At 60.6% G+C, this 13,872-nt stretch overlaps 1 protein-coding gene across 2 annotated transcripts in view; it reads right to left on the bottom strand.

Annotated features, from left to right (window-relative positions):
- Positions 1-13,872, bottom strand: part of GNB1L (G protein subunit beta 1 like) — a 43,972-nt gene that overhangs the window by 10,264 nt on the left and 19,836 nt on the right. For both annotated transcript variants that reach the window (XM_030836426.3, XM_060310729.1), the window contains 4 exons: positions 10,058-10,191; positions 9,562-9,687; positions 6,006-6,168; positions 2,922-3,020 (listed from right to left, as the gene is read on the bottom strand). In XM_030836426.3, coding sequence (XP_030692286.2) covers positions 2,922-3,020; positions 6,006-6,168; positions 9,562-9,687; positions 10,058-10,182 — 513 coding nt within the window. In that variant the 5' untranslated portion in view covers positions 10,183-10,191. The remainder of the gene's footprint in view (positions 1-2,921; positions 3,021-6,005; positions 6,169-9,561; positions 9,688-10,057; positions 10,192-13,872) is intronic.

Here is a 13,872-nt window from a genome sequence, read left to right as displayed (position 1 = left end):
CCGGCCAAAGAAAATCTCGAGCTCCGTCTCAATGAAAAATGAACCTTCTGTACTTTGTCAACGTCGCCGCGGAAGCCCCCCAACCGTCAAGGCTGCAGAGTCAGCGCCTTGCCGGCCGAGCCGCGTGATGGATGAGGGCGTGGGTCAGAGGGCTGTGCAGCCGCCTGCAGGGGAGCATGGGGACCCTGGGTCGGCCTGGCACCGACTGAGAGCGGCCGCCCCGTGCTTGGTGCCCAGTCCCAGGACTGCCGCCAGGACCCGGCACCTTTGCTCTCCACTGAGCTCCCAGGGCTCAGAAACGACCAAGCGCCCCCTGCCAGCGGAGGATTTCCCGAGGCCAGGAGCTCAGCCGGCGGCCCTCAAACCCTGGATGGCCAGCGGTGAGCACAGGGCCTGGGGGCCGCCAGCAAGGCTGCCTCCAATGGGGACCCGCTGCTGGCAGGCAAGGCTGGTGCTGAGCCGCGTGCCTAGGCGTGGCCGACAGTACCCAGGCGGGCCCTCCTGGCCCACCTGCTGGAGCTCGCTGCCCACCCAGAGGGGCTCCATGCCTAGGTGTTGCACACCGTGAGTGTCTAACATGAGTGGACGCTAGCTACGTCCTGAACCCCAGGAAGCAGAGCTCGCCGTGCTTGGTATGAGGGGTATGTCTCAGGGCCCCGCAGAGTGAGGGGAGCCAGGGGAGCCCCGTACAGATCAGCTCTGGGATCTGGAGGACGCCTCCCACAAGCCCTTTTTTCTGATGATAACATGTGCTCCCAAAAACAAGCAGGAAGGAGGAGTCCAAGAAAGCAGCTGTGAGGAACTTGCCGGGGCCCCCTTGGGTCCATCCCCCTTGGGGCACTGCTGTGTCCTCCCACCAGCTTCCCACCGCACTGCCTGGCCCAGCCTGCTCCCCAGTCCCCACCCTGCATGTTCCTCCTGCATCCAGGGCTCCCCCACTGCCTATGGTCTGGGAGCTCTGAGTGCCTAGGCTGGAGTGGGGGCTGCACACCACTGAGCCCCCTGTGCAGGCACACAGGGCGGCCAGGGCAGGAGCCAGACCAGCCACAGGGCCCCGTGCCAGGCTCTGTCCCTGCACTGAGGCCCCTCCACCTTCTCTCCTAGCACACAGGGTCCCTGCGGCCCCCCAGGACAGACCCTGCAGGCGGGTCAGGGCTCTGGGGCCTCAGTCCTCTGGCGACCACGCCCTTGGTGCCAGGCTGACTTCTGCTCGCTCTGCGTTCCCGTCCCCACCCCAGGTGTGCCAGCCCGAGGCGCCCCCCAGCACCTCGAGGTTCCCTGGGGAGCCCTTAGCTGGGGGCGTGGGGGGGACACTGGAGGACCTGCTCTGAGGGTTGGTGTGGACAACCTCTGACCTCCTACATGACAATCATCCTAACAACACAGGCCATCCACTCTCAGGAGCAAAACAAGAAATCTCTGAATGTTTCAGAAAGGAATCCCACATTGGGCCACTCTGCCACACTCAGATCAATAAGCTATAACCTGGACCTCCAGGCTTGGCGAGGAATAAAGGGACATTTCAAATCAGCATAGTCTTTTCTTAACAGGATGCTTTGCGCTGGATCTGTATCAACTAACACAACTCGATTTGTCCTTCTGTCAACCACGTCAATTACCTTGACAAGTTTGTACATCCCATATCTGCACATTTTTCTGATGGAATTCTTACACGATTAGGCAATGACAGCATCTCCAGGGAGGGAGGGTGAGCGGATGCAGCCCCGTCCCGCCCGGGGCCTGTGAGCACCAGGCCACCTCCACAGCCTCCGCTGCCCCTCCAGGCGCCCCCCCACCCTGCCTGCTGGCACCAGCAGCTTTGCCATCCAGGTGAGTCTCAGAGTCCCCACTTCCTCACGCCCCTCCCCCATGGGCTTCTCTCAGTTCAGAGATGGCAGGGACACCAACTGCAAGACAGGGCAGGGCCCTGGAGGGACAAGAGCTGGGCCCAGGGACCCTGCGGGCACACAGACACCTCCAAACCATGCGAGCCTGGCAGGGTTCGTAAGGAGAGTCACAGCAGGGGCAGGAACAGCCTCCCCCTGGTCCCAGGCAGCCCGGGGCGGCTCTGAGGAGGCACAGGTGAGCTGCTCGGAGCTGAAAAACAGGCCGCAGGCAGCGGTCCAGGACAGCCCTGGTCAGTGACCTGCTCCCCATGGCTTCTGCAGCTGTAAAGACGCTGCCGAGACTCTTTCCACATGAATGCACCGGACCATCTGCTCTGCTGCCCCCAGGAGCAGACGCCCATTTTGAGCTGGTGCTGACCGCTGGGGGTGGGAAGCTGCCCCTCTGGTCAGGAGGGTCCCTCCCAGGCCTCGCGCTCAGCCCCAGAGCCAGAACCCATCCTGCAGGGACTCAGGCCTGTGACTCCGCTGCCCCCCGGCTTCTGCCGCAGCCTCAGGAGATGCCTCCAGACCCTCTCTAATCAGAGAGAACAGCCAAGAAAGAAGGAAATGGCGTGGATCAGAAATTCCAAGTGTGGCCGCAGGGAAAGCCAGCACATTAAGCCCACTCCAGCCTCAACAAGGCAAAGAAGTAACAAAAATTAATCCTGGCGACGCAGGGGCCGTGCAGGCTTGCAGGGTTAGTCAGCACCCCCTCCCGGCCCCACGCCAGGCCGTGCCGGTGAGCAGACCAGAGGGGAGCATGTGGCTCCCCCAGGAGGGGGTTGCTGTCTCCCACACCGCCCTGCGAGGACGAGGACGAGCCCGGCATCCCCAAAGGGTCTGTAGGCGTCCTCGCAGCAGGAGGGCTGGAGGGCTGGGGACACCAAGGCTGAGGAGGACGCTGTGCACACGCCTCCCAGGGGCCAGTGCCCGTAGGTGATGAGGAACCAAGTCCCTAATGGGCATGATTCACACCTGGCGGGCGTGGCCGGCAGGTGTGGTCGGTGGGCGTGGCTGGCGGGCGCTGGGCCTTACCTGCCAGAGCTGCAGGCACATGGGCATGCCCAGCCTGGCCTGTGCCTCGGGCTTCAGGGAGCACACTGACGTCTTGGACGGCATCTCCAGAATCTGAACCTGACAGTAAGAAAACAAGCTGAGTTGGGCCAGAGCCAAGTCAAGTCTGTGCTGCACAAACAGGAGACTCTTGAGGCCTCAGCCCGGCCACTGTGGGCCTGTCTGCGCCTTCGGGAACCCAGGCCGTGCCTCCCGCATTGACCCACGGGCTCCTGGGCTCGGGGACTGCCGGGCTGTGTGGAATGCACGCGTCACTCATGAGTGACTGGCAGGTCCCTCAAGCGGTGTCACTGCCCCGCAGCTACCTCAGGCCTCCTCTGCGTTGACCTCTTGGCCAAGCAGGCGGCCTGGCCCACGGCGCTGACTCAGCTCACTCGGCCTCCCACCCTCCTCCTGGCACTCCTTCCCTGTCGGGCCCCACACGTGGATGACCCTGAGCCCTCCAGGACTGTCGCATGGCACCCAGACCTGCACACCTGGGGCCCCAGCGCCTGCTCCTCCACCGTGTGCGGCCTGTGCTCAGTGTCGCCTGACGCTGACACAGCCCCTCCTGCGCCTGGCTGGGTGACATGTCCCCACCTGGTGGCTCCAGCCACCCTCCTGGGGACACTCCACCAACAACAGTGTGTGTACCGCAGAGCTGCAAGGCACCCCTCGTCGACACGGGGCAGCCCCAGGTTTGCAGATGAGGAGTCTGAGGTCCAGACGTGATGGGGCATCGAGGGGACAGAACCTACACCTGCTGGTCCACTTCTGACACCTGGGGCACAGAACCCCCAGGAGGAAACCCCAGGGTGAACTCAAGGTGTAAATACACAGTGTGGAACGGGTGTAGCCCTGCTGCTGCTCTCACTAACGCACGTGCACATGCGTGTACACACATGCCCACACACATGCACACACAGCCCCCTCCACCGGTATCACATTGCCTGCAGGGCCAGCACCTACCCCAGACACCTCGTTCTCACTGCCCCAAAGAGACGGAAAAGGACCTAAGTGACGTGAGCGTCATCCCGCCATGAATTAGAGGCTGCTAAAAGGAGTTCCTGTAGCACCCACGAAGCTCAGGGGAAGCTCCAGCAAAATGAAGGAGGTACAGGAGGATGCGGTGGCATGGAGTGTGGCCCAGAAGTGACCGAGCAAACCAAAGAGGAGGGGGCCTCGGAGCCCTTCTGTCCCCCAAAGTCAGCGGGAGGGAGGCAGGGGTGGGGACTGGCTGGGCCTCAGGCACCCAAGCCCGTCCCGGCCAAGGCGGGGGACCTAGAAGGTCAAGGAACGTGGTGCTGGGGGCTGGATGCCTGCCTTCCTATTTCTGCTCCGATGCCAGTTTCCTAAAACGTCACTACGTCAGGAGGACAAGCTGCTGGGCGATGGGGGAGCGGGGTCCAGGGTCAGAGAGGGATGCCCCCACCCCTGATCTGGGGGCTCAGGAAGACCCCTCTGGTGGCAGTGAGGAGAGACGCGAGGGCGGGGGGATCGGGCAGAGGTGAGTGGCCCAGAGTGAGGGCGACACCAGGGCAGCCCAGGCCTGGGCTAGGCGCCATGAGAGGGGGCACAGTGCTGGCATCCAGAACAAGTGCCCCTTGGTCCTTGTGGTCCCAGGAGGGGCTCTGCACTCTGCCGGGGCCTTCCTCACACCGGGATGCTTCCACCTGGCATTCAAGGGCAAGTTTTGTTTCCAGAAGGAAAAATGTTTGGTTCGGGCAAGTGTGGCCACCCAGACGGCCGGGCCTGGCTCTGTCTGGGCACAGGCCAGTGGTGCTGATTCCAGGTGGGAACATGGAAAACAGCCCTTTTCCCAGGATATGCAAGGTTCCCAGACCTGTGGCTCCCGGGCAGGGGGGTGGTGGTGTACCAGAAGCTGGGGAGCTGGAGAGAAGCAGAGGGGACGAGCAGTCTTGGGCCAGGCTGGTGGGGGAAGCGGAAGGCAACCTCAGCAGAAGTGTGGTCCGGCCCCCACCACTGAGGAGGCTCGGCGCCACCCGGCTGCTGCCACCAGGAGAAAGCAGAGCCCTCTCTTTTCACGTTAATAAAACTTTTAACAGGTTTTTGGCAAACTGGCAAGAAAATCGCATGTAGCTCCTAATTGGTGACTTAAACGCCATCATGAACAAATAGATGCCTGTTCCTGCCTCATTATTTATGAGCTGAATCTGCTTTAAGACTCACGACTCCTCTTGGGTGGAGGCCAAACTTCCCGGGTGCAAGGCTTGCGTCCCTGCCCAGCCCCGCCCGCCGCATAGGCCCTCAGGGCAGCAGGGGACACGGGAAGGACGGGGCGTGGGCGGTAGGCAGGGGCCTCCCTCCCCCTGCACATGTACCCCAGGCCCACGCCCACTCTCGGCGCCCCCAGGCCCCCACCCACCAGGCCATCCCACTGCACTTGGGGCTCCTTCCCCCACTGCCTCCAGCACCCCAATCCCCCTGCCCTCGGCGCTCCCCGCCGGCACCCCGTCCTGGGCTCTGCTTCCCCTGGGGATTCTGCCTCTTCTGTCCCTGGGGTGTGAACACCACTGTCCAGACTGACCAGTCCCTGCCACAGATCACTGCTGGACACTCAGCCTGAACTCCATCTGACAGTGACCTTGGGGCTCCATCCCACCCACTGCCCCCAGGAGCCCTGTCCTCTGACGGGCCCCGCTCATCTGTGACTGCGATTGCCACCCTGGTGCCAGCCCTTACACCCTGTGTCTCAGCCCTGCCCGAGACCTCTCACGCCAGTGCCCAGTTCTGACCCCAAAAGGCCGCCCTCCCCTGCTGTCCTGACTCTGAGGCCTACCTCGACCTCATGGGGTCTGCCTGGGGCTTCCCTCCATGCCTGCCTGCTCCCAAGGCCCCTGACAGCCTCGGGCCCTGAACTTGTCCATCCCGTGCTGCTCCTGGCTGGGTGCCAGGGCCTCCCAGAGACCTTGGGCCACTTCGGGCCCCTTTCCCAACCCCTAGCGCCAGGGCCACCTCAGGTGACCAGGCCAAGGCTGGCCTGAGGAGCCGCTCGGGGCACAGTATTCCTGCAGCCAGGGGCCAAGGGTGAATGGGCTCACTCACCTCATCGCTGCCTCTCCCCGGCACAGCCAGCAACCAGCGCTGCAGGCCCCCAGCCAGCACAGAGCCCCTGCAGAAGCCCACGCTCTCCAAGAGCACGGAGTCCACGACGGCGTTCCTGCCCTCCGCCAGGTCCCACACGCACAGCTTTAGGTCGCGGCCCTGGCTGCCAAAATAAGAGGAGACGGGCCGTGACCCTCCCCGGTGAGGACAAATGTCAGTGTGTTGTGGGTAGAATGAAATTCTAACCCAAGAATAAAAGAAATCTCCACGAGCTCAGACCCATGAGTGAACACATATATACACAGGGAGGAGAATTCCCATTAAACAGAAGAGTTCCAGTGAAAGTAGAATGCTATAAAAGGAGGGCACGCGGGGCCCGGAATCTACCTGCACCATTGGGAGACCTCGGTGCTGTGTGGATGGATGCCCCCCAGGTAGACCCAGGGCACCCGATCCTGATCCAGACCCCAGCTCTGTCTGGAGAACCGCTGGTGTTGGCAGGATGTGCCTGGACCCTGGGGAGCAGGAGTCATTCGGCCTGAAGCGGCAGCGACGCGGGAGAGAGAGAACGTGAGGCCTCTCGACACCGTGTCTGAGTGGAGCTCAGGAGAGAAGCAGCAGTGGGAACCGTGCTCTCACACAGAGGCGCCGGCCAAGGGCACCCACACAGGGAGGGAGGGCTGTCCTGTATCTGAGGAACCCCCAGAACAGTGGCTCCCTGCCTCCTTCGCCTGGACCCCTAACTGCTAACGCTGTACACGCACCCAGCTGCGCCGCCACCTCCACGCTTTCCCCCACAGCGAGGGACCCTGGCACAGCCCATGTGGGTCAGTGCCAGTCACGGAGAGGCAAGCTCGGGGCCCCGGGACAAACACTGGGCTGGTCAGCGCTCACCAGGCCCTTGGACTGGACGGGCCACGCCTTTCCCTGTCCCTTGTGTGTGTGCGTGTCATCCCCAGGGTGACATTTCCACGTTTGGGGAGGACAGCAAGGGGATGACACTGCACATAAGGCCGACTGCCCACCCTGATCACCTGGACAGAGGCGCCCGGCAGGTGTGTTCACTCAAAGCCCCTCCCCCTGCCGTGGGCACTTCTGGGAAAGACACTGTGACATACGCCACCCTGGCCTCAGATGACCCAGCGCCTCCACCCACAGTGGTGCTGCCCGTCAGCCCTGCAGACGGTCATCTTCCACGTCCACAAGGCACACCCACCAGACAGCGGGCTCTCGCCTCTTATCTCCCCTCCTCCCATCAGTCTGGACTCACACATTCCTGTGTTACTGATGGGTCATCACCCAGAGTTCTCATTGATTCTTGTGCCCTAACCATCCCAGACTGGCCAGTGGGAGCCCCTTCAAGGACACTGGTGGCCTCTGAGCAGCCCCACTGCTGGATCCGGGGGCCCCCAGCACCGGGAGGCCCGGTGGGAGTCTTCTCAAGCCTCATCCACAACAGCTCCAAGTGGACAACCCAGATCTCCACCGACACAGAAAGGTGAGGAATCTGGGTACACACGTCCAGAGGAATAAGACAGAAAGTCCCACACAACACACTGCAGCCGTGCACACCCTGGCGGGTCTCGCAAACACAGAATCAGACACAAAGGAAGCTGCTCCATGTCGCTCCATTTAGGTTAAAAGAAAAAAAACATAAAATGAGTCTATGCTTTTTGGAGATGCATATTCAGACGGTAAAGCAAGAATGAGGTGGAGGGGCTGCCTCCTGAGGATGAGGACAGGCCGCTGGGCGGGCGTGGGGCGGGCAGTGGCTGCCCAGGTGTCCACCCATGATAAGATGGTCTGAAACTCGTCTTATGCACCTTCCTGTAAGTACATCACGCCTCCCAATAAAGGAAGAAGGAAACAAGCCCACCCAGGCAGCTGTAGAGGCACAGGTGCATCCTCAGGGGTACAGGTGTGGCTGGGGTGTCTGCAGAGCCCTGGCTCCCAGCTTTGTCCTCCGGCCCCTTGACATGAAAGGGCACCTTCCCCCTCAAGGGCCACTTTGGAGGCTTGACTTCCAAACACAGCTGGGCCCCGGCCTCTAGTGCAGCATCCAAGCACCTGCGTGGTCTGCGCCTGCCTAGGCGGGGGGCCCCCACAGCGCCATCCATCATGCACATGAGCAGGGTGCCCCTGGAGTTGCCACCCCGCACAGCACCAGCCAGCTCTCCAAGGGGTGGAACTCCCGGCCTGAGGCTCCCCAAGGCCAGCCCAAGGTGCGCAGAGGAGCATGAGGTCCAGAAGGGCTTACACCTCGGCTCAAACCTCAGGAGGAAGTTTCCAGCAGCCTTGTGGGGTCTTCAGACACAGCATCCACTCTAATCATCAGGGAAAGAGCAAAGCCACGTGAGGGTCCTGCAGTGAGGGGTGCGTCTGGGCAACTGGGCAGGGAAGGAGCGAGGCGCTGAGATGGATGGACAAGCACACACGCCCAGGGTATGGCCTCCAGGACTCCTGGGGCCTCAGCCACCTGCAGGGAGCGGGAGCGGCTTCAGTCCCACACAAAAGTGCTTTGAAGCCACTGGGAGCCCAAGAGGCCTTGTTTAATGGGGACTGGGCTCCACGGTGCCCAGGTGTCCAAGCTCCAAGTCTGGAGCAGGAGAGCAGGACCATCTGGGAGTTCTGGGGCAGAGGGCGCCGGGGAAAGCCCTCTTTGACTTGGCAGATTTCTGACGGGGGTGGGAGAGCTGGGACCCCTGTACAGGGGCAGATGTCAGGGCCGCCCCAGATAGCAGTCGCTCTGGCTGCCAGGTGGCCCCCGCTCCCTCCTGTCCGTGCCCTTCCCTCACCATCCCCCTCTCCAGGGGAAGGAGGGAAGCCCCCTGACTTACTCCCTCACCCACCAGCGCCCTCTTGCTGCCTCCTGGCCCACCTCCCACCTGGGGTCCCAGCCCGTCACCTCCACAGGACCCTCCCTCACTGCTACCCAGCCCCCAGACTCCCCAGTCCCGGCCCACCATGGTGTCAACACATGCAATCTCCTCTGCCAGGGGGCCAGACCCCTCGCTCTGCCATCTCCCACCCACCCACGCTGGCAGCCCAGAGTTCCACGACCCTGGCACCTGCACGGCCTCCCAGTCCCCCCTGGGGCAGCCGCACTGGGCAGGGAGTGGGGCCCCATCAGCCTGGGTGAGCTTTAGGTTCAGCTCTGTGCCACCCTGGCGACCAGTCCTTCCTGCCTCGCAGGAAGGTGGCTCCATGGCCAGGGAGAAGGCTGCGCTGCAGAGCGGCTATGAAGACACCAGGGCCCGCGACTTGCAGGAGGGAAGTGGAGGCTCCTCCAAGTACTGGCCCCCAGCCCTCGCCCTGGGGGCCCCAGCAGGCCAGGGTGGGCTCGGACAGAGCCGTCCTAAGCGTCCATCGGGCTCTTCTCAATGGGCACCCGCCCGGAAGGCCCACACACCCGGGCTGCGCTGCCCTCGACAAGTCACCCGGTTTTGCCATTGTTGGGGCCGTTCTGGCAGCTGGGGGAGGCCTTCAGGGCCTCCCCTGGAAAGCTCACGGAACCCCCCCGAAGGCCACAACCTGGCTCACTGCCACCAAGACTCACCTGAGGAGCTGGGGCCCCTGGGGCAGTGTCTGCAGCCAGGTCACACACTGGCCCCCATGGCCATCCAGGGTGGCGACCACCCTCCGTGTCTGCAGGCTCCAGATGTGCACCAGCCCACGAAGGGACCTGTTCAGAGAAGCTCCAGTCAGGCTCGGGCATGGGGGGGAGCGGGCTGGACACCACGCAGCTGGTGGGTCAGGTGCTCCAGCCAGCAGCTCCCAGCTCAGGGGACAGCTCTGAACACATAACCAGGGGACACGTGCTCCTCTTACAGGGAGGGTGGCAGGGCCCTGGAGCCTCTTCTCTGGAGAGGTGGGGAGGCCGCCACTGACAGTGCCAGCTGCCTGGCGCCTCTAACGGAGACCATGTCCCTGCGTCCTCCACGGGGGAGGCCCGAGGGGACAGCGCGTCGAGGGCTCTGAAAGGGCGAGTGCCCGGGTGATGGGCAGCCTGAGCCCCTTACCCCCCGACTTCACCCTGGGCCGGGGGTACTCACCCTGAGAGGAGCAGCGGGCGCCCCTGCCCCTGGGCTCCTTCGCAGAAATGCAGTGTGTGCACCGCCGACTGGGCGCCTCGGAGGACAAACTGGGGGTCTGGTGGTGGGAGCGGTGGGGCTGCCATGCTTGTCACCTGGGGACCGAGGAAGGGCGTGAATGACTCACCTGTCCTCCTTCGGGAAGGCACCAGAGCATCCCTGGATGCTGCCCACCCCGGCACCCTCTGTCCCAACAGGTACTGTCCCCAGGCAAGGGCAGCAGTGCCCACACCCCCCACCAACTTGGGCAGGGTCCTCCTCGTCCCAGCTGTCCACACACTGGGAGCACTCATCCTGCCCTCTGCCCAGGCCTCGCTCCAGCTTCTCCCTCAGGGGGCCCTCCCCAACGAGCCCTCCCAGCCAAGTCAGAGGTGTATGGGGTCCACGGTCTTCGTCACATGGGCTGCAAACACGGCCCGCCGGGTCCCAGTCCTGCTCATCACAACCTCCAACTGTTACAGCCACCCAAGGAACCGTCCGGTGAGCTGCTCTAGGCCTCCCAGGCTCAGGTTCGAAGTGTTCCAGAGCCTGCACGCTGCCACCAAGGGGCAGAAGGGCCGGCACAGGTGTGTGTGTGGGCAAGGGGCGGGGCCCAGTTACCCAGCCACTCCCCTGGAGGGCTGCTCTCAGAGGACAGACCCTTCCTCAAATCACTGGTCCTGTGTGTAAGGCCTGCTGGGCCCACCCACCCCAAAGGAGAAGCTGCCAGGGCCCCCCCGAGCCCACCCCAACCACGCCACCCCAATTTCACAAGCAGCCAGGGCCACGTATGTCTGCCCGCAGGCCCTGGGCCGGGCCAAGGGTGTAGAGGGGACGGCTAGGAGCGGACCCCCCGGGAGCTGCGGCAGCTGGGGGGGGCCTCTCCTGCTGGGCTCTGGGACAGCCCCCACCCAGCCTGCACACAGCAAGGGGAAGGCGCCCACACAGTTGCCAGAGGGGGGAAGTGAAAGGGCCGGAGTGGGCCTTCGGGAAGGGGCTCTGGGGACAGAGGGACAGGCCACCCCTGCACAGGCTCCCACCGTGCAGCCCCCCAACACACACACACACACACACACACGTGCTCACACAGGCGCTCACGCGCACACACACACGCGCACACACACACACACACACACACACACACACACAGGCAGCACGGTGGGCCTGGGCAGCGCCAGCAGAAACCCAGCCCACACCTGCCACCTGCCTGCGGCCTGACGGGCGTTTCCACAACCTCACCGCACCAGGCTAGCTCCCAGGTGATGAAATCAAGTCCTCCTCCACTGTTTTCCCCGGACGTAGGGAATAAACCCGTCAAGTTGTTACAACAGCCGGACGCTCAGGCCAAGACGAAGCCTCGGCAATTAAGGGCTCCATCATTTCAAGCAATTAAAGTAAACACTTTATTTGAAAACTAATTAATTCTAGCTACATATTTTTCCCATGACAATACTCTATGATGACTTGATTTATGACGTCTAATTATTCTTTATTAATCTAATTGAGAATAATCGTATTATCCTATCTCCTGGCACCAGGCCGCCCGGAGCGGTGAGCACGATGGCCGCCCACCGGCCTTGCCCCCCGCTGGCCTTGCCCCCACCTCCACTGGCCTGTCATTCTCCCCCCACCCAGAGGGCAAAGGAGCCTGAAACTTAATCCATGGAGCACAACTTTGGGTTCTGCAAGACACATTCCTTTAAAAATTAAAAAGAGAGACAGTCTGACAGCCTTTCCACCATTGCTACAAATGCCCCCAGAGCCCCCCAGGCCCGGCCCACAGACGGAGGACAGCCGCAGGGTTACTCCTGTGGAGGGGGGACCCGGCCTCCCCACTACCCTGGTGTGGGAGCACAGCGCAGCGTGGGCAGGGCCACAGAGCCTGCAGCTGGCCCTGCCCTAGGGTACCTGCTGCCCTAGGGACCTGGAGTCCCAGGTCCATGAGGGACAAAGTTTGAGCCCTCTGGAGGTGGGTAATCTTGAAGGAGTATCCCCTACAGATGAGGTCCCCGGGGCCATGGGCTCAAGTGTTAGGCTGAACCAGAACCAAAGCTGTGCTCGGAGATTCTAGAACGTCACCGCCCTCAGCTCTCAGCTCCAAATCACACCACCTTGGGGCCCCCCAACTGCAGGCCGTGCATCTCTCAGAAGGACCCCTTCAACCCAGGCCTCAGTGAATTCACAGGAAAAACCCTAAGAAATGCCGGCTCCCAGCCAACACTCGTAAAAGCAGACAAGGAGGCCCAGCCCTGCGAGGACCAGGAGCACCAGGAACCGCAGGCGCAGACCTGGACCCGAGCAGAGCGTTCAGGTCTGTGAAATATAACGCTTCACGGCTTTAAAGAAATAAAAAGATGGAAATGAATGTACAAGCAGAGAGCATCACCTCTCAGATCCGGAAAATGATCCGACTGGGGAAAAGCTATTGGGAGCAGGAGATCTGCTGTGCCTACAGGTCGTTTATGAATCACAGAGGAAATGCTCCTTCATGAGGGGACACCGGGCTGTCACCACTGGCACTGTCCTTGAAGCGGGCCACCCGCAGTAAACAGCCTGCATCACTCATCTCCCGAGGGCCCATCGCCGTCCACCTATGCCAGCAACGTTCGGGAACCTCCAGACATACCCACCAGGGGCCCAGACAGGACACCCAGTTCAGACTCATGGCAAAGGTCAAGGTCAAGAGAAACAGCGAGAGAAACAGCAGGGTGACTCTTCTAAATTCAGAGACTAAAGAGCATGTCGACCAAATGCAACGTGTGAACCTTGATTAGATTCTGATCAGAAACAGGGGCCACAACTGGGGGAATCTGAATACAGGCTGCAGATAATATAGAATTAATATTGCTAAGTTTCTTGGGGAAAACAATGGTATTTTATGTAGAAGAGTATTCTTATTCCTAGGATACAGTATTTTAGAGATGAAATGTTATGTCTGCAATCTGTTTTCAAACGTTTCAGAAAAAAAACCCTCGACCTGTGTCTAGCTACATACAAGTACACAGGCAGAGAAGTAAAGCAAATGTGGCAAAATGCCCGCCATCGGTGAACACAAGTACTCACTACTCCACACTTGCCACAAACCCACACGGGACTTGTATCCAGAATAGATAAAGACACAGGTCAATAACATAAAGAAGCAAACACCAAACGTTAAATGAGCAAAAGACTTGAACAGATGTTTCACAAGAAACATAAATACCCAACAAACATAGGAAGAGATGTTTAACCTAATTAATAATCTTGGAAATGCCTGTTCAACCCTAGCGTGAAATAACTTCACTCCTAGCAGATTAGCCAAAAATTAAACAGCCTGGCAAATGTTGACCAAGATGTGGGGCAACTGGAGCCGTGTACCACATTGGAGGGGCCTATGTGGAACCAATCACCGTGGAAAATGATCAGGGACCACCTGGCACGCCCTATGACCCAGCAACCCCACGCTTAAACACCCTAAAGAAACTTGCACACAAGGACTTGTACAAGAGTGTTCATAGCAGTATTGTGCATAATAATAAAACCCAGAAACAACCCAAATAACCATCAACTGCAGAATGGGATGCTTCTGGCACATTCATATGACAGAATACTCCACAGAACTGAAAATGAATAAACTCCAGTGTCACACAGAAGAAGTTCAAAATCATGATTTTCTTCGAAAGACATTAAGGAAGTAAAAAATGAGGCTAGAAACAAGGATAAAATAGTTGCAACATATATCTGATAAAGGACTCATACTCAGAATATGTGTCAATAAGAGAAACAAGTTAAAGTGATTCCAAAAGGCTGAAATTAAA

This window comes from Globicephala melas, chromosome 13 (assembly GCF_963455315.2).
Source record: "Globicephala melas chromosome 13, mGloMel1.2, whole genome shotgun sequence".
Taxonomy (NCBI): Eukaryota; Metazoa; Chordata; class Mammalia; order Artiodactyla; family Delphinidae; genus Globicephala; species Globicephala melas.
Note: the sequence above shows the minus strand (reverse complement) of the source record. Positions and strands in the feature narration are given on the sequence as shown.